We start from the raw sequence: 25,049 nt of genomic DNA, 5'->3' as shown, positions 1-25,049 counted from the left end.
AAATCCTGCTTGTGTTTGTTTTTATGACTTCCCTTACACTGGTTCAGGGGCAGATCCAATATCTCTAAGTCAAGCTTGGAAAGTCCCAAGGATGGAGACAAGAAAAGCTAAGTTCACTGGTGGCTTCTTCATTTTGTCTAGCTGAAATTTGATTTGGACCATATGGCTTTAAAATGCACAAAACAAACCTGATTATGGTGCATGTTATTTTTCTGCTTGAGGTTTCTGCCCACTTTTGATGGCTGGAGGAGGTGCTGAGCATATCAGCAGGAGCAGGGACTCTCTGAAAGCCTAGAGAAGGCTTGTGGATGAGGCTTGAGGACTGTGCAGACACTCTGCGGGTGTCTGTACCCAGAGCACGATTGACCCACTGCCCAGGTATTTCTCCTGCAGACAGCTAAGATATGAGTGCATGGTGTGGGGTACCACAATACCCTACGGTGCAAGCAGGCAGGACACTGTACAAGTTAAACTCGAACTACCTTAACATGATGTTGGGCAGTTTTTATTGATAGTCTTGTTATTTGGAGTTCATGTTCCAAAAAGGAGTATTACCTGAGATGCAAAAAATGGCCTCTGGGGTGGAGGGGTGCATGAGACACTGAGGTATGGGAGAAACCGTACAGCATCTTTTGCCCCTTTTGTAAAGTTTTGCATGTTCATGAGGGTAATCGCTGAGGTAAATGTGAAGTTGTGCCTTCATGGAATACTGTGATGCTGGAAAAGATGAGTGTGTGTCTCTGGTACACAGGGGTAAGGTGCATGAACCATGGGTATGCTTGCTTACGTACACAGCATGCATATTAAGGGAGGGACGGAAGCATAGCGAAGAGGAGCCTGACCATGTTTAAGGCTGGTCCGTTTAACCGCATCTGTGAAAGCAAAAGGAATATTGGACTTGCAGCGCCTGCCTCCTGCTCCACTGCCTGTGAGCGACAACTGCTCTTATCTGTGCAGCGTTGCTCTGAGCCTCGCTACAAGGTTCAGGATCTCCACACCTTTTCTAGCACTTCCATATTGATCTCTTAAAATCTGGCCAGTGTTTCTTTGCATTAAAACCCCCTATTGTCTCTGTTTGCAGCGTTTTTCATTCATGCTGGCAAGAATGACCACTTCAGCTTTTTCACATTTTCTGTCTGGTTTGGTCTCTGCTCCCTCCTGTGACCTATAGCAGTTTGCTGTAAGTCTGCAATTTTCTGTCTAGAAGCACTTCTTTGCCCTTGGAGTCCTCAAGAAAGCTAACCTCTGTGGCAAGCTGACCCAATTAAATCCGAACACAGGGAAAAGACATACACGGCCAGCCAGGCACATATTTGGGATCCAGCAAAAGCAAATCCAAGCTTCTTGTGAATCTGCCTTACCCCTAGGAGGAGGAGGAATGAAGGATCACTCATGAGCTCTCCTTGCTGTGTGCTGTGGATGAACCTGCCTCTCGAACATGGCTAGAAACCAAGCCATGCAGCATGCCAAGGGCAATGCCGCCTCCTTCTCAACTTGCCCTTGACATATGATAGATGAATTTGAGGCAGGAGCAGCTGGCACAGCTTGTTCTCTTGGGAATAGCCAGGTCAGCTTCCCAGGCCATCAGAGACCCTGCTGGGTTAAGTGAAATAGCATTGTGTGGGAAGGAGAGGCCCATAGTTTGCTGTTTATACACTGTACTATGTGGGTCTGTCAATGGGAAATGGATCAAAGTTCCTATATAGCAAGTATTAAGTTATAGCTGGTGGGAATGTTTCCATCAGGGCAGCTTTCCATTTAAAATAAATAAATAAATGCTGGCATGAGTGGATTCTGACGAAAGTCTAGACAGGAAAATATTGCTACCACCATAAGACATCTCAGTTGATTTCACAGAAACATTTCTCCAAATTAAGGCATTAAGAGCAGTTTAGCTCTTTTTAAAACAAACACAAAAAGGAAAAAAAAAATCACACTCCACTCCTAAGCCTTGACATGTCACAGCAGCTAGAGTAGGCACAATGACAACTTTGCTGGGGTTGGCATTACTGAAAGATTTTAGCCTTAAATGTGCTGGTCCTATGTTAGCCTACAGCTGCTTCTTGATTCATGCCATGCAAGTCTAGGTACGGGATGGGGAGACCTCCCAAGCCTCTGTACCGTCTGCTGCTGCTTTATGGAGCCTTACTGAAAGGTGTACAGTAGGTACTGTGGGGTGTGGCTGTGTTAGTGCTGTATTGTTCTGTTGGTGTTTGGTTGTTTTTTAAATAAGCTTTTTTGAAGAAAGAGCAGTAGAGGAGGGTGTGTTAAGTTTCTAGAGGCCCAGTTTGCTGTGTCCCAGATTGGTAAATATAGAAAGAGCAGGTAATAATGAGTGGATTATTTTGCGGCAGCACAAGTCACTGAGTGTCAGTGGAGTTTTATGCTGAGAAATTACCCGGTTGTAATTTGCATGTTGCATCCATGCCAGAGGCCAAAATGTTAGCAGGGAAGGGTGTGTGTGGGGAGAAGCAGTAGAAGAATTACACAGAGCTTTAGTCAACAGGGGTGAGTGTAGGGCTCCTCACAAGGCAAGCCTTGTTTATTAAGCAACTTGGTCTCTCCCCGTGAGATCATGTGTGAAGAACAGGTTGAGCCATGTCTGAGGGCGTTGCCCCATGGAATTTTTAGATAAGAATGGTTTATATCTGCGTGTTCCCAGCACAGAGAGGCCAGTTGCATTCTGCGGCTTCCAGAGGGAATAAGCCTCCTGAGGTGTACAGTTATTCTCGTTTTCTTGTGGTAGGTTTATTGAAAAGAACTTTTGTTTCCTCTTCTCCCTCTACTCTCTTCAGATCTCAGATTCCCTGACCGTGATGTTTGATACGTTAGTTTTACTTGGGGTTTTTTTTTTCCATCAACAGACTCGGGTATCACTACTGAGACTGCAATGGCATGGTGGAAGGCCTGGGTAAGTAGAGGAAATGCTGAAGTAAGACACTCTGATTTTTTTGACACTGTAATAAGGTAACTTGTAAGTTGCATCAGCACTATGTAGGAATGAAATGTTGCCCTTTACAAATGAGCAAGATTTATTTACTGCTTTTCTGACTATAAAATAGTATTCAGCACTTCAAAAACCTTGATTCCTGGCTCTAAGAAGGAGGGATTGTGTGCCTGTGTACATGGGGAGATGATACTGGGAAACAGCAAGTTACACGGCTGGGGTCTGCACTGCTGGCTCTTTGTGTGATCCCTTCTCTTGTGGCAGCGAGTTCAGGGCACTGGCCTGTCCCCAGTTATGCTGGCAGGCTGTGGCCACAGAAGGAGATGTGGTCAAGCCATAGTGTCTTTTTCTTTGATGTTTTTTTAGTATTGCAGTGACAGTGTGGACTTGAACACCGGGTGGCGGGTGGTGGCCAAAGAAGGAGATGTGGTAAAGCCATAGTGTCTTTTTCTTTGATGTTTTTTTAGTATTGCAGTGACAGTGTGGACTTGAACACCCCGTCTTTCTGCTAGGAGCCAGAAATACTGTGTGTGTTCTGTTTTTAAACTTCTGTGACTTTGGGAGGAATGTGGCAGGGCGGGGGGATGCTCATGAGGCAGCCTCCAGGGTATGGCAGCAAGTCGCTCTGGTGATGTGCACAGTCTGCTGCTACCCATGGCAGCTCTCCCATTAGCCTCTATGGAAGGCCAGGTGTATCCCCAGACTTTATCTCCAGATGGCTATAAGCCAAAGCCTAGAAGAGACCTGCTGGAAACACATGAGGGGGAAGTACTGGTAGAGAAGTCTTCTTTCCCAGCCTTGTCCCCTGCCCAGTCCCACTGCCAGTAGTGCACAGGCTTTCTCTGGACTGGTTTTGCCTTCTTTGTGGAAAGATTTGTCTCAAGAGTCCCCTTGCTTCTTGTTGTGAAGACAGAGGAGTGTTTCAGCAGCCTGAAGCAGCACCTGCAAGGGGTGAGTCCGCTTCAAGGCTCTGGTACTGCTGCTCCTCTCCCAGCTGGGACATTTACATCTTGGTACTGATGGCTGAGCAGAAGACAAGGGGCCTCTGCTGCCACATGCCAGCAGAGGTACCTGGGAAGTGTAGGAGAGCTGTCTTGCAGAGTATTATATTACCTCAGGCGCAATATATCATCAAAGATTGAGAAACCACTTTGTATGGACATAACAGATTTTCAGGTTCTCAGTTACAATTTTGCAACTGAAGGGCGGCAACCAGAGGAAAAAACCTAACAAAAACCAAACCAAAACACCTTGTGGGATGGGGAATACCAAGCCACCAGACTTCAGGTAGGAAACTTTTCTGGTCTCATAACATATGATTCCTCCTACTCCTCCAGACAGATTAAGATTGTAATCTTCCTTTTCACTGATTTATCTCTGCGTCTCTATTTCCTTTTGGAAATATAGTGTAGTAAAATGGATTTTTTTTTCCAAAGGTTGGAGTAGGTCTCACTTTATTTTTTCTCTTTTTGCTGATCTGTTCCCCATTACCCTTCAAGCTGTAAATCATTTGAAAAACTAGAGTGAGAAAAGGAGATATTCTTGAAAGCTCCAGTGATCTCTTACCTGTCGATGTTGTAGGGGACAGAAGCTGGAGAAGATGAGAGAGAAAAGGAATGATGGTTAAAAAATTGTATTGCTTTTCTAAAAAAAAAAATTGTATTTCTTTTTCATTAAAAAAAATACCATTCAAAAGAATGAAAAACGTGAATCTTTCAGAAACTTTCCCCTGAAGAACAAACAAACAAAAAAAAATCAAAACCAAAACCAGCAACCCCACCAGTCTCCAGATTCCAACTTTCCAATAAACTACTGTTTAGGTTTGAAAATACTCTGGTAGCAAAACTTTTAATCCCCCTCCCCTTCATTTATAGGTAAAACTTTCCAGAGCATCAGCTGTAAGGTACACTGATTCCATTGCTTTCACGCCACTTATTCATCTTCACATGAGAGCTACACAAATATACCTTTCAGTTACATAGTTGTAGGATCAATTCATCTGGGAAACAAGACCAAACTGAAGATGGTTTCTCTGGAAACCTGTTGTGGTTGTACCTGTGCTTGAATAATCATGTACACAGAGAATGAGGTGTATGAGTGAGTCATGAGTGTGCAACTTGAGCCAGGATGGGCTGTAAATGTTTATTGGAATTAGTGCCAAAAAAGACCATTGTTCAATTTGTTTCCTCTGCCTCCAAATGAAAGCTCAGCTTCGCACTCCCTCTTCCACTGAGTCAGCAGGCATGGGTCCAGAGTGTTTCTTTCACATGGCCCTCGCATGCAGCCAGAGAGGATTGTCCGTCTTTTTCAAAGCAAAATCTGAGGGATGAGTGCAACCTGCTTTCCAGGGCAGCTGTGATGATGCTGACTGACTTCACAGAGGACCAAAAAAGTAACACTGGCAATGGTCCTGCCAGCTCAGCCAAGCTCTATTCCAGGCTGATGATGAACCATTGGGGTTTGCAATGCTTTAGTCTGTCACTGCTCCTTCTGCAGTGACAGCCTCACCACGGCTTTAAACTTGCTGCTCAGTAGTCTTTGGGATTCAAAGCTGCATCTATTGAAGTTGATACCCTGTTGATACCCTCTGCTTCACAGCTGTTCCTTCTGCTGGGAGCAAGGTGTAGTAGCACAGGAGTCTGTCTCTGTGCTGGTAGTAAAGCAGACTCCTCCAAATCTTGCTGATTGATGAACATACGCTTCTCTCAATGCTTGTCATTGCCTTTTGGTTGCTTGCCACAGCTCCCAGCACTTGGCTGGCAAAGGGGCTGGCATGCAAACATGTGCCAGCTATATCTATTCACAAAGCACTTGACAAGGGCACCTGAGCTGGTTTGCCCACAGCCAGCCTGAGGATCTGTGCAGCACTGTGTGGGCATCTTTCAGCTGCGGCACTAGACTAAACTTGGCATTTGTTGACAGACACTCCTGAGCACACAGCCATTAATCTTCCAGCTTCCCATTAGAAACCAGGAATGCAAGTCCTGAAGGGAATTTCCACAAGCTTTTCTACCTGGCAAGGATGACTTGAAGGGTTTTTTGTTTGGGGAGGCTTTTTTTCTCTAGGGAGGTCTTGGATGACCGGAAGGACTCTAGCAGAAGAGGAGTAAAGCCATCTTTCACACAGGAAACAAGAGCAGAAAGAATTTGCATCATAGCAGGAGGCTGCTGGGTGGCACTTGGTGGTCTGTGTTGCGCAAGTCAGACAGGACAACTGTAGTGATTCTTTCTGGTCTGTAAGCTCTGAGCTAAAGGTGCTTTTTGTCTGACTGGGAAGTCACCCCCATTGAAAAATCCATCAGGTCATACCTCTATCATTAATTCCGTAACCCTATCTCTGCAAGTAAATTTATGATAATAGAGTAGTTTCCTGGAGCAACTTAAATCCTGCTGCTGCTGCTAAGAAATAGAAAATCGTGTCCATTATTAGAATAAATTGGTGATGATTCTTCATGCTTAACCACTTTCACACACGCCTGGTTGGTAGGATCATATCATGAGACATGCGTCAATATATTCAAACCAGTCCCTTGACTAATAGCTTTTGTTAAATTGAAGCTCTTCAGCCTGTGTTCTGTTTGATGGGCTTACCATCTTGTGGTGACTGGAATAAGTCTCAGCGTGTCTTTCTGCCCTGCGACTGTGGCACTGGCAGCCCCTTAGGAGCCTTTCTGGAGGATGCCTGTGTAGTTGGTTCAGAGGAGAATATCAAACATGTGTGCCTCTAGATAGATCTCTTCCTTCAAAGTAGGTTCTTGTTCCAGATCCTTCCAGTGGAGTTGCTTCCTTCTTGAAACTAGCTATGCAGAAGTACAGCAGCACAACAAAGCTGCTACTTAGAAAAATGGTCTGTGAGAGCACGACTATTCCATGAACTGGAAAAACTGTGTGTTAAAACTACCCTGCACTAAAACCACCAGGAAATGCAGCATGATATGATAGCTCGTGCATGCTGTGGAGCATTGGGCTGTGAATAGGACAGTCAGTCAGGCTGACTCGGCTTTTCCTGCCAGACTGCCTGCACCTACAGGCTGTCACAGCAGCGTCAGTCATGCTTTGCACTGCATGTTTCCGCCAGCAGCTGAAGGCTGGTCCAGGCAGGTGGAGGCAGGATGCTTGTGTTCTCTTTGGAGCTCTGCTCTGCTGAGAGACTTTGCAGCAGACCATCCACTTTTCTGTGCCTTCCCCATGTGCAGGCAATAAATAATATTAAGGTACTTTCAAATTACTTTTTCTTCAGCCGGTAAAAAGCAGTGGTGAAAAATCCTGTATTTTTCTTCTTTCAGAGTGAAGCGGAGGGCAGGTCTGTGACGGGAGCTTTAAACTTTGACCCTGCACCTGATGCTCAGACTCTGTACAAGGCCATGAAAGGGCTTGGTGAGTTGACCCCAACCGCAGGTGTAAATTCTATGTTCTGTTTATAATTGCCAAGTTGAAAGCCATTCCTTAAGAAAACTGCAGCCAGAGATATCACTTTTTTTAACATGGAAAATTAAAACTTAAGGTTTCCTCAGTACGTGCTTAAACTTCTACATGAAGGCCATGAACTAGGGAAGGTTATCTGAATTCGAACTGGGATTTTGAACTAGTCTCAACACATTCTGAGCACTGCGTTTATAGCTTATTGTTGTTCTCCACAGGGACTGATGAACAAGCTATAATTGACGTCCTAACCAAGAGGAGCAATATGCAGCGTCAAGAGATTGCCAAATCCTTCAAGGGACAGTTTGGAAAGGTTCTTCCAAAACAAAACCATATTTAGTCACAGTTTCACTGCATGCAGGATGTAGTAAATGAGTGTACGGTTCATCCTGCAAACAATATGCAAATTGTTTGTCTTCTACAAATAAGTAGAGTAATGTTTATTTATAAGACCTGATGTGAATGTGTGAAATTATTTTTTGTTGGAAAATCTGGTTTTCCCCAAAGATTGTAATTCGTAAAATGCATTTTGACCAGAAATATTTTTTAAAAAAATCTAAAGTGTAACTTCTTATTGTTTTTTGAAGCTGTAACAAAAATTGATAGCTTTCTATGCGGCATTTTGTGTAAAATATTGGTTTCGTTTGGGGCCCTTTTAAATGCCGAAGAAAGTTCACTTTAAAGACTTGTTTAATTACATTTGGAAATTCTGAAAATGAAAACATTGACAACTATGATTTCTTGTGGCCATCTTTCTGTCTTGCTAAAATCTTACTTTTATTGGGAAAACTTTTCCACCACCAAACTCTGCCCCCAGCTCTACTGTGGAGTCTCCAATGAAAAGGGGAAGGGGAACGGGAAGTGCCATGCAAGGGCCTCGGAAAGGGAAGCAAGGGCTGGGGTGGGGCAAGTGTGGGACGATGAATAGAGTGCTCGCATCCAGCTCAAGCGGGGTGAGTCACACTCTGAAACCCTCGCCTCACAGTGAAAGGAAAGGTGTTAAGTCTATCTTCGAACAGTGCGTGTCTGATTCTGTGGAAGTCCTTGGTGCGTGTCTATATGCAGGGCTTGGCAACCAGCCCTGCCTGAAGCGACCTCCCTTGCGCAGCTCAGGGCCTTCAGCTGCCTGGTTCTGCTCGCTGGGTAAAGCAGGGTGGAGGGAGATTTTAATCTTCCCTGCTCTGCTGCAGAATTAATTAGGACCTGGGAGAACTTTGAGTATTGGTACCACAGGGAATGTGGAAGGACCTAGACAAATCCCATTTTGGAGTTAGGTGCCTTTTTCAGTCCCAGGACCTTTTGTAATAAACTATCAACACAATACTGTCATTCAGCTTCATCGGTCTAGGCCACGGGGATGGAAATGGCACCGGGCAGTAAAAAGATTGTGTGAAGCTTTTTATGTAACCATGTGACCCATGTTTGACAGGACCTGATCGAAAGCCTGAAATCTGAACTGAGTGGCAACTTTGAGAGGCTCATTGTAGCTCTCATGTACTCCCCATTCAAGTATGATGCCAAGGAGCTCTACGATGCCATGAAGGTAAGCGAATTGCATGCTGATATTTTAGTAGCACAGATTCAGCACTAATCTCCTGTAACTGTGCTTATGAACGCCAGTGGTAATAACTGGATGGTTACGTCATTAAGTTCATTATTAGCGGTAGCCTTTGAGAAATAGTGAATTATACTACTAATGCATGTTTGGGGGAAAATGCTGCTTTAATACTTGGGGCTGTGTGAGAGTTTCTGTACATACATGTCCTGTAGAGCCTGGGGAAGGCAACAGCAAAGCTAACTTCAGCTTTGGCAAGGAATGCGCACCCACAGATTATGGTTTGCAGTTAAACATCTCTTCACTGCTTTCTGCGATGCTTCTCCTGAGTGGTGCTCAATAACACAAAGCTACTTCCCTGATGCCCCACCTGAGATGTAAAACCTTTAAGAAACAAAGGAGCGGTGGTGCGAGGGCAGGGCTGGGATTGGCTGGGATCCTATCTTTTGAGACAATATCTTTTTGAGCTTCAAATGCAGAGGGGTCTATTAAAATGGTACAAAGATGGACTGAGTAGACAATCATTGGTCTCCCTGCATCCCTCTAACACTGTCTGTCAAGATCCAAATCCAGAAATGCATTGCAGAAGTGCGGGGTCACATAAAAGCATGATTTAAGAATTAGGCACCTTGGTAAAAGAAACTATGTTCAGACCGAATATGCTTTGTGTATCCAGCTTTCACGATAGTTTCTCACAGCTCAGCATACAAACATTTTGCTGCCATCCAACTCCTCACTTGCCCGTACTTCTCTAGCAATAAATTACACTCCATGACTAGATGTCTTTCTTCATCGTTATTTCTCCATGTTTTCTATTAAAGGGTGTGGGAACAAGTGAAGATGTTATTATAGAGATCCTGGCATCTCGGACAAAAGCACAGATCAAAGAGATAATCAAGGCATACAAAGAAGGTAAGGTGCCTGGGGCTCTGGTTTTTGTGGTTAGAGCAATGTGTGACTGCCTGATTGCACAGCAGGAAGGTGGGTCTTTTGAAAGCATGAAGGTGCAACCTAACTAGGCTTTCAGCTTGGCAAACATGCACAGAACATTACTGTCCTGAGAGAATCCGAAAATCCCTTTCTAAGTAAGTCTCCATCCAGCTACAGGAAAAGGTCAGAATTCCAGAAATTTGGTTCAGCTTGGACACACAGAACACAAACAAAACTATAGCTACACACTTGGCTTTTTGTCCCCATTAAATACTGGAAATGGGAAATTATCAGATACATATTTGTAAATATTTGATATCTTTTTGGTCCCTTAAGCTGTGTCTCTAACATTAGCTCTGAGTTTATGGCGTGGGCATCAGCAGAGCTGTTGGGTATCACTAAGGATGTGAGCTGATCTCAGCCCTGGTTTTCTTTTTTTTCTCCCCTATTGACCTTCTTGACTAGTGTCAGGCTATTGTGTGTCCTTGGGTGACTGGTAATATCCTGACTATATCACCCAAATAACAAATCCTTTCACTGTTGTCCTCTTTTTCTTGGGTAGAATACGGTTCTGATTTGGAAGAAGACATAAAATCGGAAACAAGTGGCTACTTTGAGCAGATTCTGGTTAGCCTTCTTCAGGTAATCCTAGAGAAGAGAAACGAAGGTATAAAGATTTTCACGTTTTTCTCTTCCTTTTTTGGAGAAGACATGCAGAAGAGGCAATACAGTCATGATCACCAGATAAACTGCAGGGACAGTCCTGTTGCTTGGGCTGGATCTCTGTTTGATCTTTGATCTTCAGTGTGACTGAAGCACCCTCCCTTAGCAGCAGTTAGAGAGCTGGGAAGTCAGCTCTGCTGGAGGGAGGCACGTCACTGTCACGTATGCATAAAGCTATTGCACTCTACAAGTGTCTCTGAAAACAATGCCCCTCAACTATGATTCACCACTCTTCCCAGGGCAGTGCTGAGTGCGTTTGGATGTACGTATCATGTGACATTTTCAGAATCTTCCTGCCTAGCAGCAGAATATCTTCGCAATTTTTTGCCTCTGCTTCGTATGATTTCAGTGCCTTTCAGTGAAGGAGTCAGCACTTGTGCTATTTGAAACATTGCTTGAGTACTCTGTGGAAATAGGTAGACAAGAAGGATAATTGATCTTTACCCAGATTGTATGCTGTGATCCTTACATATGAAAGAATCTTCATGAGACAAAATGATTACCATTCTTTTCTTCTCATAGGGTGAGAGGGACAACGCCTACCTCTATGTAGACACAGCACGGGCTCTCCAGGATGCAGAGGTACTCTCAAATGCCTGATATGACCAGTGATATGCCTGCATCCCACCTGTCCTGAACTACAGAGTGCTTTAGAGGTCAGCAGAGGGTTGGACCCACAATAGTTTGAGGATGGGTGGTCTTTGAGTGGAAGCACCTTGAGGTTCTTCAGTTTTTCTTGCACTACCGAGCCTTGCTATTGCAAAGAGAAGTGGTGAGATCTGGACTTGAGCTTGGCTGCTTTTGATACGTGGAAGTATATGAGTACAGTGGAGTGGGACAGCAAAGAATAGGGAAGAAACCTCAACAGTACTGTTGGCTGCTTCAGCTGTTGCAGAAAGGGTGGAAAGGGACGAGCACAAACTAGAACACAGGAAGTTCCATCCAAACATAAGGAAAAACTTCTTTACTTTGAGGGCAATGAAGCACTGGAACAGGCTACCCAGAGAGGTTGTGGAGTCTCCTCTGGAGATAATCAAAACCTGCCTGGACACAATCCTGTGCAACCTGGTCTAAGGGAACCTCCTTTGGCAGGGGGGTTGGCCTAGATGATCCCCAGAGGTCCCCTTCAAACCCTACCATTCTGTGAGTCTGTGACAGTGGAGATAGTGGCCACTCCAATTTGTCTAGAAGACCCAGTCAAGGGGTTTCATAATCAACCATTTTAAAACAATCTAGTTCAAACCCCTTTCCCCTAGCAGTGCCTTAAGCAGTTTACTCTGTTCCTTTACCAGCTGCACACACGGAACATCTAACAATGGTGTGTTAAATTACAGACTCTCTACGCTGCTGGGGAGAAGATTCGGGGCACTGACGAGATACAGTTCATCAGCATTTTATGCTCAAGGAGTGCCACACACTTGCTGAAAGGTATGGAGCAGAGCCCACTCTCCCAAGGCTCTGAAATGAGCCAAAAAGAGGAGGCAGGGCTATAGATGGGCAGTCAGAAATATGTACCTGAATCTGTCTCTCAATCTTTTGTCACTCAGTGACCAAAAGCTGCCAGCAGCTTTTGTGAAAACTCGTGAAGACTTAGTGCTGTTCGAAATCAAGTGGCTTATCTAGGAGTCCTTACACTGTGGTCATGGCTAGGTGGTACAGCTGGTTTTGTAAACCCAAGGAGAGAGAGAGAAAGTCCCTTTCTAACCAGGTAGGAGCATGCAGTGGACAGACCCATGACTCGCTGGATGTGGGTTCTTCTGGGGAGAAAAAGTTACCCAAAAAGGAGCTGGTTATTTATCACCAGCAAATCAGGGGGTGCATTTCTGCCCCAGGCTCTACTGAGGGCATCAGAGGCTGCTGGAAGCAAGATACTAACCCAGCTTCAGCTAAGAGATCTCTCTGCTCCTCACTGCCATGTGCAGCAGAGACCTGGCCTTGTCATCTCAAGACTTTTGAGGCAGTCCAAGGCTCTGACTAACGTGTTTTGTTACATCAGCTGAATATAAGCATACCAAGTACTGTGTAGATCAGCTAAACTGATAAATTTAGATGGTGATAAATTAGGTATGCCCGAGCTTTTTCAAGCTGAGGTCTTCTGAGTCTGTTTTCTAGGCCCTGGAGGCCAGCTCCCCCTTGTGTTTAAAATGTAACCTCCCAGCATCACTTAGAAAAACAAAAAAGTCTCTAGTCTTTGTATGTGTCTGCGTTCAAGACTGAATTTCATCTAGTTGTTGTCAGGTTGCAACCGATCTTTGGGACCTGCTCTATCACCAAGCAAGTAATTTCCTCTGTGCTACAGCAGCCTGTAACTGTTTATCTTTAAAACTTGAGTGTGATTGTTGCTGCTGACTCTTTTTTTTATATATAATGTGGAGAGTAGGCACGTGTTGAGAAGGTCTTATCCATCTGTCTGTTCGGTGGTATTGCCTTTCCCCAAAGCATCTGAGTGTTAATATTCGGGTACCTGATCTTAAATGCAGAGCAAACTTAATAAAATGTCTTGTCCACTGCATTACACTTCAGTTTTCCTTCTTTATGAGTCTGAAAGCAAGGAGTCTAATCCAAGACCTGTAATTCTGAACCCCAGAGTATCCAGAGTTTATAAGGTGAAAACTCTGTTGCCGAGTTAATGTGGGAGTTGAAATATCTTGGAATTTGCACCTGTGTTTTGCTTATCTTTTCTGAGTTGGTTTGGTTTTTTTTTTTTTTTGAAATTGTGGTTGAAATAATAAATTTCCCTAAACTGTCATCATCATTTAAAAGTCCATGGGCCGTGAACAGCATAGGCCTAGTTTTAATTTCATTTTGTTTTGGCTCCTGCAGCTAGCAACATCATCAAACACAAGACCAAATGATAGAGCTGTGCCTAACCTTCCATCATCTACTTCATTTCTGTGGTTAATGACAGCGATGAAGGGTCAGATTTCCAAATTAGTATGAGGTGACTGAACTTGCATTTCTGAATGAAGGCAGGGAATTAAGATCTGTGGATGGATTGGGATTTTGTGAACATTGCCATCTGTTTTTGTGGCTGATTTCTGGGCTTGACTAACGCCTCCTGAAGTTGGTGCAAATATGGCTATTGCTTTCACTGGATCTGCGTTTTCATGTCACCACAGAAGCAATACCTGTAAATACTTAGCATGAAATGCTGAGCTGTTGCTTGGTAAAAATTTGGGTTCTTTGTGTTTCAAACAGTGTTTGAAGAATACCAGAAACTGGCCGGTAAGAGCATAGAAGACTCTATCAAGAGTGAAACTCGGGGTTCTCTTGAGGATGCCATGCTGGCTATCGGTAAGAGTGGCTACGGTTCCCTTTCGTCTGAGTCTGCTGCATTTTCTCCTGCAGCAAGTCACTGTTAAGGGATGATCTACTTTATAGAGGTAACTGGTGGGAAGTAAAGGGTACTTCTTAGGTAAGATGAACCCAAATCTCAGGGGCACGCTGCATCAATGCAAAGCATGTTAAATCTCTGTTACCCACTGCCCTGGACCGGAATTACTATTGATTCTTAACTGAGCCTTTTTTATACCTAGTGAAATGCACCAGGAATATCCATTGCTACTTTGCAGAGAGGCTGTACCATGCTTTAAAGGTAAGACTCTTCATTGTAACTTACTTGTTTTCATACTGGGCTTAACTTGTATCCTGGCTTCCAGCAATTCAAATTAGAAGAGCTGAGGTTTTGCTGAAATCCAGCAAGTTTAGTGCTATTGCTGCAAGTAATATCAAAATCCCTTCAAACACCTTGGTACCCTTTATGCTTGAGGTACCAAGGGAGGGAGTCTGGCTTTTCTGACTTAAGAGTCTGTAAGTCTCACCATCTGGACATGGAGAGAATTTCTGGAGGAGGCTTTTCTAGGAGGTTAATCAAGGTGGATTTTTGCCCATAATGTTAATTTAATGTACTGGACCGCAATGTTTTCTTTTTAGGAAGCAATTCTCTCAATGGCAGTATAAAATGAGAGTTCCAAATGGGGACATAGAAGGCATCTGCAGATTGCATCCATGTAACTCTCAACTTATAAATAAAAGATGTCAGCTTTCCCAACTTTGTGGAAAGCTGAGATGACCAATTATTTATATTATCAACGTGATCTTAATTTTCCTGTGAATGATAAAACAGTATTGGTTGAAGCCAGGTATTTCATGGGTGATGCTGCAGAAGGACAATATGTATGCAGTGCCAACTTCAACTCTGTAGCATGTTTCTTTTGCATTTGACATGTTCAAAGACTTATAGCACACTTCCATGGGGGATTTGTGGCATTGTCAGTGGCTCCTGGGAGAGGGGGTGGGGGTTGGGTCTCCAGAAAGAGGAGCAGATATGCTGCAGAATATGTGCCAAGTGATGTTTGAAAGCTGATGACTCCTGTCCTGGACCAGGTTGCAACAGCTTATCCCTTGAACACCCACTAACAGCACACACTGATACATCTATTATTCCAGGGGGCTGGCACTGATGATGGGACTCTTATAAGGGTGATTGTTTCCCGAAGTGAAGTTGACTTAAACCTCATAAAGGCTGAATTCCAGCGTATTGCAGGAAAGTCACTCTCCAATATGATTACGGTAAGCAGTGGCTTGATAGGATGGTTCTTAGCCATTCACATACATTCCTAAACTGTCCAGCACTGTGGGATGCTTCCATGGTTGTTTTCAGTAAAAATGTCACTTCTGCTCAGATCGTAACTGTCCATCAGGCCTATTAACAATCATTTCCTTGAGAGACTTAGTGCCTGAAGCCTGAGTCAGATTGTATGCTCTGTAAGTGACTTGGGCAAAGCCAAACCTGAGGAGAGAGCGAACCAGGGTTTTCACGGACAGACTCTGTATCTGTGTACTTCATGATCTCCTAGGTTAACCTAGATCCATTTAATCCTCCCTGTTTCACCTTTCCCACACTGCTGTGCCATTTCCTCCTCTGTCTGCTGTCCTTAACTACCTCAAGCCAGTGCTATGTAAGTGCTGGGGTTTTTTGGTTTTTTTTCTTTTATTTGTTGGTTGGGGTTTGGTTTGTTTTTTTTTTTCAGCTGACCTATCCCAGATGAAGGCCTGGTCTATACTGTGGTAAGAGAGGTTTAGAAAATGAACCTTCTCAAATCTTATTGTAGCTTTTGAGGTCTGAGTCTCAGCTCTGAGTGAATGACCCTCCCCTATTAGGGCTGAAGTGCTGGGTGTTACCATTTGTCCCTATGACTCTGGGATATTCCTCCCTTCCAGTGCAAATGGCACAGAAGCCCTATCCTTAGCAGTCCCCGTGGAAAGTCTGGTCCTGTAATGAAGGCCCTTTCTTCTAATTGACACTGTCAGTGTCTGTCATGTTGATTAATGATCATTCTTCAAGGGTCTGTATGGAATATTCATTCCTTCTGAGAAATGGAACTGGCTTTACACCTGTTGTCACAAAACATTCAAAGGGAGAAAATTTTTTATCCAGTAATTAATCTCTGTAGTGCTTCTCTAGATCAAAATGACCATATTTGTGGGGTTTTTTAAAAAAAGTCATGTGTCAGGGGTAACCATACTGCCATTTCCCTTCCTGTATGGAAGAGATACCACGAAAATATCCGAGGACATAAAATCCGAGCACAACAGGCTTGGTTGCTTTTGTTCATGCTGACTTTGTGCGGCTCTGTGGGATGGACCCCTGATCAGTTGCTTACCTGAATTCCAAAGAAAAGAGTTGGACTTGACAAATGTTATTTCAGGTGGCAGCTACAAGCCTCATTTCTCCGTTCACTTTTGATGGTGTGTCAGCTGGCAGTAACTCTGCTGAAGTCTGGCTTGCTATTTCCAAAGTCCTTTTCCTGTGTGGGCATATTCCACGGACTGACAAAGTCAGCATTTAGAGCATGCAAAGGAATTTCCACACTCACCTTTATTTTTTTTTTATTTTTTCTCCTGTCAGGATGACACCAGTGGAGATTACAAGACAGCCTTGCTGAATCTCTGTGGCAGTGACTGACAAAATCTGGGAGGAAGATGTTGAAATGGATACAGCGAGAAAATTAACAGTGAACAGGAGTCTGAAAAAGTACATGCAGAAAATCTTCCCATTGATCCAAGAGGGGAGAAAAAGAAGATCAGATTAATAGTCAGGATTTCCAAAGCTCTCTGAAGAATATAGATGGTCATTACATATTAAAAGCTATTTGTTTCCCCAACAGTTTTTCAAACACAAGTGGGAATGTTTCTTTTTTTGTTTCCATTTTGTTCTGCGCGATTTCACTACTCTAACGCACTGTGAAGGGTAGCACTTGGTTGTGAAATTAAAAGCTTTTTTTAAACTGTCTGTAGGCATTTCACAAATCTGAACAAACCTACAAAGCTTGGGCTGTCCTGAAGCCTTGCTAACTTCACTTGGACAAGCTGCTATAGTACTGACCGTTTGATGCTAGCAGGGTGAGTCTGGAAAGAGTCCCAGGTATTAATGAGGCTTTAGGCCATGGGTCAGAATGGAGAATTTGGTCCTAGTGTGGCTGGTTTAGAAGCTTTATCTGCATAACTTCAGTGGTAGCTCCCCAAGGAGCAGGGAATGGCAGAGCCTAATGGGCTGTAAGCACGCGAAAGTTGAAAGCTGCGTGCCTGGTTTCTTTCTGGCTTGTGTGAGCGTCTGCAGGGGGAGACTGGCAAGTTCAGGATGTGACATCAATGTCAGACTGTAGGCAAATCAAAACTGGGGTGGATGAGTTGGTTTAGTAAATAAATACAGGATATCCTGCTTTTGGGAGCAGACCTGTTTCTCCCTCTAGTTTCACAGTGGTCAATGTGACACACACACACACACACACACACACACACACACACACACACACACACACACCCCATGACTGCACCTACCACTTGCTGAGTGTGGCCCTAGGTTTGGACAGTGATACAGTGAGAACGGGATGAAGTGTTTTAAGAAGCTTGGGTCTGCCTTGACCAATGATTTTGTTCACTTAAAGCAACTCATTTATATGTGCAATTACCAATCGCGATCAGAGAAGTAGCTTTTCTGATCAAGTGGGTGAATTTTCTGGCGGAGACATGATTCCTCCCTCATATCACTGAAATGACCAGAAACCAGTGCAGTGAGAGTTATTTCAAAAAAACTTAGGAAGTCCAGGACCCAGACCTCGGGTCAGGGTATCTGCTCCCCTCAGGTGAATGTGAAGAGAAGGAGGTTTCAATCTCTGATCCTTTAAGTGCTTGTGTTTTCAGTCGTGTACCAATTTCTTGCCTGGGCTAAAATGAGTTGGAGACACGTCTCTAGTCTGAGGATCAAGGGGAGGTTCTTCACTCAATTTTTGAGGGATGTGGGCCAGCTTCAGGCATCAAAAGACCAGGAATCTCATGTCCCTTCTGCTGTCTAAAGGACTCACTTGACTGTTCTCACTGACACTGATGATCAGTCTTCCCCTGTTTTTCTTACGAGCAGGTTCAGGTGCTGATTCTAGCATAGGGCATGCCGGGGCTGGGGATGGGGTGCCTGCTGTGGAGAAAACCGTGCTTACACCACCATCTTGTGGGTGACAGCCTGCGTGCAGCCCAGCCAGTGAGACTGCGGGGAAAGCGCACAGACCCACATGGGACCCAGAGACCTGTCTGCTGACAAGGGCTCCAGCGGGAGAGGTGCAGAACAGACGTGGGGTGGTGAGATTTGCTCCCGGTTGAACAACGCACACTTTGCCTCCCAGCTTCTTTAACACCTGTAATCAAGGGGTGCGTTTGCTGACAGCGGTCTCCTTGTGATGCCAGTTTAGGGACTGTCAGCCTGCAGCCCCTTCACTCTGCTACAGCTAACAGGTTCTGCAGAAATGCTCTTCTCTGACTAGATCCGTGTGCTGAGGTTTTAGTGAAAATAATGAGCCATTCCCCCTGTGCTTGGGGTATTATTTTGGAAAAGCCAAATGTGAATTTGTAAATGCCTAAGCAGGGAACGTGAATGATTTACAGGGCTGTACCCACAACATTTGTGTTTCTAGAGGTTGGATAGGCAGCAAGAAAGAAGTAATCCCAGTTTTGAGGGACATAATGACTAGAAAAAGCCTATTGAAACCTCAGCTCTTCAACGATATTTTAGTTCAGAGTTGTCCGTTGATATCACTGAAACTTCTGTGCTTATATAATCTCAGAGCTGTTGTTGCTGTTATTATCAGGTTGTTCAGGTCCACTGTTGGCTTTTGTCATTGGCCTGTGCTTAGGTCAGTGGGTTAGGATTAGAGCTGGTTCAGTGTGATTGTGGTCCCAATTCATTAATAATAGCTTGGGACGTGAGAGTTGCCAATAGGCTCACAGGAGATCAGTAGTAAAGCTGGGAAAGAGCAACAACCAAGGGAAGCTGATTCTATCACCGTAATTGCTGGGAAACAAAACAATTGTAAAACATCAATAAAGATTTAATTACGTATTGATTGCTGCTAAAATGCTCCCTGGGGGGACAGGTGCTTTAATAAAGTCAAATCAATTTCTGAGCTGTTCTAGCCAGTCTTTTCCAAATACAAATATCAACTTAGGGCCTTTATATTTATTCACAGTTTAATTAACGTGATTTTATTGAGCAAAAAAGCAAGATAAAAGCTCAGCAAGGGAAAGGTAACGGGGGCAATGTAAAAAATGCCCAGGTCTGGTGCAGGCCTTCTGCTGCCTGCACCAGCCTTTTTCCACCTCCTGTGCTGCAGGAAGAGCTGTGTGCGGGTAGTCTCCAGGGACTGCACTAATGCCACCTCGCTCTCCATCTCTGGGTGGCCGCTCTGTGTCCTCGGCTGCAGTACACACACGGCAGGAGTGGTGCTAACCAGCAGCGTGGTGTGGTGCAGGCACTTCTGCTCTCAGCTCAGCTCACACCCCAATGTTTAGGAGTGGTTGACTCCAGCTACTAGCTGTGATACCTGGGAAAACTAACAAAAATCTATTCCAGATACAATGCCAATGCACATAAATTATGTTCAACCCCCGAAGGCTCCCATTCCAGAGAAAGCTGACTTTTGAGAGTATTGCTGCATTCTCCCAGCATCCCAGTGCAGATGTGGCCTGAAACCCAGAAGGATCCCCAGGGAGTGGCCAGCCACAGTCAAGCGATGGCTCTGCTTATGAGGTATGTCATCACTACAACTTTTGGAGAGAAGATTGCATGGGTCTGGCTTCATTTGTATTCTTATTTTGCAATAGTTTGCAAAATAAACTTGAATATAAACTTAAATGTATCCCAAAAATAATGGATATATTTAAGCATTCGAACAGAGCTTAAAAAAGCATTGCTCCTGTCAGGAAGTGGAAGAAGAAAACAGCAAATATCTTAGCTGGGCAAAGTGGGAGAGCTCTTTACCGTCTCCCCATACATATGAATGTTTTTAAGGGGGAGGAAATCAACTGAGAGGGATGTCCAATTCTTCCTGGTTCCCTGTGGCTTCCCCAGCAGAGCACAGAGGCACCCCTGGGTGGTGTAGGCTGTCGAGCAGGGCCCGGGGTGGGGCAGGAAAAGAGCCTTGCCTGAGGCATCACAGCGGCACTAGGGCATCTGTGAGGCAGCCCAGACAGCACTTCTCTTCAGAGCAGAGGGCGGGTTTGCCAAAACACAGGACAGCACAGTGTGTGGCCGGGGAGGTGGGTCATGCTAGCATGGATGGTCCCATTAGTTGCTCTGGGGTGGGCTGAAGGAAGGCTTGAGGGGAGACCATCCTCATTGCTGGGCAGATGGGAGTCTTTCTGAATGAAAACTGCTGATTATTTTTTAATTCTTACATTAATATATTAATAGTAAATGAGTGTTGATTTATTAATGTAATATGCTGTGGTGAGGAAATACTTCCTGACACAGGCATCTGTGTGGGAAAATGGAGTTTCCTAGTGTTGCGGCTTATTGCTTGGCATTCTTGAAGGAGCCTGTTTTGCTAGCAAGGTGGCCATCTGATGGTGAAATCATAGACCTTCCTTGGGACCTGTTGGATAGCATCTCCCCTGCAGGGAAGATAGTACCGGACTGTAAGATGCTAAGATCGGACTCTGCCAAAGACATAATTGGCTTTCCTTCAACTTCTGTCCTGAACCTGAGTGCCCAAGCTGAGTCCAAAGATTCTTCGCTTTAGTGGTTGGGATCCGTAAGTGCAGTGAATCCCTATGCCTGGGATACCACAGCAGCACAGAGATGTTTTCTTTGACACAGTGCAGTGAGCTCTTTTCAGACCACAAGTAAACAAGATTATTCTGATTCTCCATCACTTCCATCACTGCAAACCATACTGGCCTTGTAAGTAGTCGTTGTTCAGTCTTCTGGTGTCATGTATTTTAACCCAAAGGAATCATCCCTGAGGTTCCAAGAAATTATCAATAGATGTGTTAGGCTGCAGGAAAAAATTCCTACTTTAGGTTTTATATCTGACTGTCCTCCCAGAAGATGCTAGAAACAGTCAGCCCTGGACCTGAGCTCCTGTCTGTTTGGAGGAAAGCATGGTATGTTCAAGCTGTGCTTCTGTTTTCCCAGTATCCCTTCCTGTTCCAAATCTCAATTAGTTATGATGCATCAGTATCAGGCCTTGGACTGCTCATATCTGCTGGAGGCTTAGGACTGGCATTTCTGACCAAAAGTTGTATGCCCGACCCTTTAAGAATGGCATCGGTATGGGAGCTCAAAGCTCCAAGGGACTTTACCCCATAATACTTAGTATTTCTTTGAAACTAGAAGAACTCATGTGGTGAGATTTTTTATGATGTATAAATGATATGGATACATCCAAGTGGTTTTATAGTCCTGATAAACCTTTTCTGCATTACTGGCTAGATAAAAGTACTCATTACAGAAGAAATATGGATATCCGTAGATTCTGCACTTGCAGGGATCTAATATTTGGAGGAATAAATAGCTCTGGATCACACAGAGGAACCAGTACTGTTCTCTCTGTGGTAATGAAGAACAGGATATGTTGTAGGCACAATATTACAAATAAATAGTGAGCAATGCAATACGAATCTGTAATTCAATTTAGGATTTCAGCTGAAATTGCTCTTTGGAGTTATAGATGTTGCTCTTTGGAGTTCAGAGCTCTGAAATTGAGTTACAGTCCAAGCAGGAACTGAGTCATGAGTAGCAATGTTCTAGGAAAGCACAGAATCACAGTCAGAACTGGGCAAAATATTATTGACATTAGTATAGTCACTGAAAAATGGCATTTGGTGGACATTAACTGAGCTTATAAAAGAACATCAAGCACAAAAATGGGGGGGGTGGGGGGCAGGGAATCAAAGTCAACATTTCCATGTATTGATTTTAAAATGGCAACTTTATTTGAAAAACTGTTTCAAGCTGAAAACCAATTATTAAAAGGTTTCATTAATCTGAAGCTGAAATATGACATTTTGGAAGGGAGAAAGTGGAATATTTCAGGTTGCCTCAGAATATTTTTTTACTTTCCAAAATATCTCCTAAATTTCTATTTTAGTTTAAGCCAAAGAACCACAGTTCCCCCTTCAGTTTCTTGGTTTAGCCAGAGCTGAAAGATCCCTTGTTACTTCGACCATAATAAAGGCTGGTGTTCTTCAAAAGGTAGAGAAGAGTCATTGCTTTAAGTATCACTAGCAATCTTCTCCAATGGAAAAGATCAGTGTTGTGGGGACTAAATTCTGCGTTTAAACAGGTCCCAAAAGGTCTAGACAAGAAGAAACAGGAAGAGTACAGCTGATGTCAACTTCTAGCGTGCCAGAACTTCCTGGTCAAACCTTATGACGCATATCAGCATCACCCAACAGCTTTGCTACCTTCCTGTGTTAGTCACTTAACCTTTTCTTCACACAGTTTTCAGGGTTTCATGTTAACCTCACGTCATTACTTTGCTAGGAAGCAACTATGACACATCAATATGAAGCATTTTGTGAGAAATGTTAAGTCATGGTTAACTCTCTAGTTTGCAGCTGAGAAGAAGCAAAAGGGAGGTGCAGGAACTTATTCGCACTCTGCGCTGAACAATTCCAAACACAGCTTATTGTTCAGAAGTTTATTAGCTATTTTGAATTCTTTTTCCCTAACCTAGAATATTAGAATATTCATTCAATATTCTGGTATCTTAGAGTCAAAAAAAGATACCTTACTAGCCAAACAGAGCTACTGCTTTCCCTAAGGTCATATCAATCATTCATATTAATTCAAGAAATTACTGCTCAAATACAGAAGGATCTTATGGTGATCCCCATGCAGTCACCATCTCAGCCTTAGCTCTCTCCTTGAAGGCCAGGCCAAAAAATGTTTCAGAGTCCATGGAATACACACATGGAGTATTAAAGGCTGAGTCTAGGGCTGAAATGAAAAATGTCCTGCAGTCTTTGAAAATCATTACATAAATGAGAAGGCTCTGGAGACACTTTATTTCAATACTTAAATAGGGCTTACAAGAAAGATAAGGACAAACTTTAGTAGAGCCTGTTGCGATAGGACAAGGGGTTATGGTTTTAAACTAAAAGAGGGGAGATTTAGACTAGATGTAAGGAATAAAATTTTTACAAGGAGGGTGGTGAAGCACTGGCACAGGTTGCCCAGAGAGGTGGTAGATGCCCCATCCCTGGAAACATTCCAGGTCAGGTTGAACAGGGCTCTGGTCAACCTGATCTAGTTGAAGATGTCCCTGCTCACTGCAGGGGGGTTGGACTAGACGACCTTTAAAGTTCCTTTCTAACCCAAATTATTCTATGACAAATCCGCTTTATTCCTCACTGCCCGTCATGCTTCTGGGACTGAAAGAAAATCCCTGCACAAGGGAGTTTTCTACTTTGCAGACATGATAGCTCTGGACTTCTAAGCGACAGCTGTGTTACTATGAGTAATGATCTAACTGTAAAAGCCAGGTAGAGATAGATCTTTGCTTCCTGGGACCATCTGTAATGAGGCTAAATTGATTAATTTCAGAAAGTGTTCAGGTTTCATTATAAAAGCTGTTAAATAAATAGGCATTTCAAGCAGTAAAGCACAAGATCAGTTTCTTCTGAAGCACCAGATATTGTCCATGGTTTAACTGGTGATCCAGTATAATATACTTTGTAAGAACCACACCTCTCTCTGGATCATCCTGTAAGAAATCCACAGCTACACTAATTATCTCTTTTCCTGCCAAGTATTCTGGGAAGGCTGGTCAGATGACTTATGATACTGAAAACTGGGCTAAATTCAAAGAAGAGCTTCGCAAGATTATCTGTCTTCATGTATGTAATAATTTGTTTAGCGGCTAATTCACAAAGAAAATTATGTCAGGCAAAAAACTGGAAGAACTATTAGTATGTTTTTTGGTGGAAGATAGGGAGAGAAGTCTCTTCTTAAACTAGGCAAGTACCCAGTAGACATTACTAATTTTTTTTTTCTGGTTCCCTGGTGAACTTTTCACATGGTTCTAATGATAGGGCATAACCACTTCATTAAATGTTTCAGTGACAGTAAACGCAGCAAAAATAACTGTCTAGAATACATTGTGCCTTAAAGCTCTCTCACTAGTTTAGGAAAAATGCGGTTAAAAACTGTGGCATTTGGATGACCTTCCTTTTGCTGTTCTTCCAGCTGATACTAATACTAAATTCTAGTATAAATAAAGGCAAACATTAGTGATAATAAACTTTCAACCTCGGTCACTGACTTGAAGGATCCAGTGCAATTTAAAGGGCAATAAATTGAACCAAACTCACTCTATTTTGGAGGCTGTTTATGAACTCTTTTAATTTGGTGTCATATTTATCTGGGGAGAATTAGATTATCCTATTCATTAGATGCAGTGGCCAGTGATGAATGGAACAACATTCCACATCAATGGCATTAATTGAATCCTCACAAGCACAGATAATACCCCTGCTGGAAACAGGAGAAGATTGAAAAGTTCTCCAAAGTAGGTCTGCAAATCCTGCAGTGAGAGGGAGAACTACCAGATAGCCAGGATTGTTCACAGCAGATGAATGCTTTACATTTTTTGTGAGACTACTTAAAGAGTAGTTATGATCTCTAGGTGTTAAATTAAGATTGGATTCTTACGGTGCTAGGCACTGCACAGGGGCACGTTAAGGGGAAGCTCCTGCTCCAAGTCTGAGTTTAAATAGGAAAATCACACACAATGTATGGGATGGGTTGCAAATCTAGCCAAGGGGAAAATAGGTGGTTTAGATTGTGTTTTAATGATACAGGTTAGCTGCTGTGCTAGCTAACTGCTGCCCTAGCACACCTGATGTACTTCCTTTACTCTAACACTTACCTGACTTGGTGATGAGCTGGTTCTGAGGAAAAATCAGCAGAGAACTTACCTCAATATTTGTAGCCAGAGGCCACAGATTTGTTTCAAGAGGTTCCCTGAACCAACTTGAACAGCTCATCGATGGTGAAAGCAAGCTGTTCCACACCCCCTTCCCTGCTCCCAAGCACGTGGTCTTACCTGTTGCTGCTTCCCAGCCTTGTCTGACCACATCAGCACCACCCTGTCAGCAAAAAAATTAGCTTAGCACTTCTTTGCTTAGGAAAGGAAT

The 25,049-nt window shown here is 43.6% G+C and overlaps 1 protein-coding gene across 3 annotated transcripts; it reads left to right on the top strand.

Moving 5' to 3' along the window:
* Window positions 1-2,890: 2,890 nt before the first annotated feature.
* On the top strand, window positions 2,891-16,545 carry LOC104498707 (annexin A8-like). 3 transcript variants are annotated; one of them, XM_010142119.1, is made up of 12 exons: window positions 2,891-2,911; window positions 7,234-7,324; window positions 7,588-7,682; window positions 8,799-8,912; window positions 9,746-9,836; window positions 10,417-10,496; window positions 11,100-11,159; window positions 11,912-12,005; window positions 13,776-13,871; window positions 14,114-14,172; window positions 15,027-15,149; window positions 16,489-16,545. In XM_010142119.1, exons 1-12 carry the CDS (start codon window positions 2,891-2,893, stop codon window positions 16,543-16,545), a joined length of 981 nt encoding a protein of 326 aa, XP_010140421.1. The 3 variants fall into 3 exon arrangements, with proteins under 3 accessions (XP_010140421.1, XP_010140424.1, XP_010140422.1); XM_010142122.1 differs by lacking the exons at window positions 7,234-7,324; window positions 7,588-7,682; XM_010142120.1 differs by lacking the exons at window positions 9,746-9,836; window positions 10,417-10,496.
* Window positions 16,546-25,049: the final 8,504 nt, after the last annotated feature.

The sequence above is a fragment of the Buceros rhinoceros genome, unplaced genomic scaffold (genome assembly GCF_000710305.1).
Source record: "Buceros rhinoceros silvestris isolate BGI_N320 unplaced genomic scaffold, ASM71030v1 scaffold10588, whole genome shotgun sequence".
NCBI classification, from domain to species: Eukaryota; Metazoa; Chordata; class Aves; order Bucerotiformes; family Bucerotidae; genus Buceros; species Buceros rhinoceros.
Note: the sequence above shows the minus strand (reverse complement) of the source record. Positions and strands in the feature narration are given on the sequence as shown.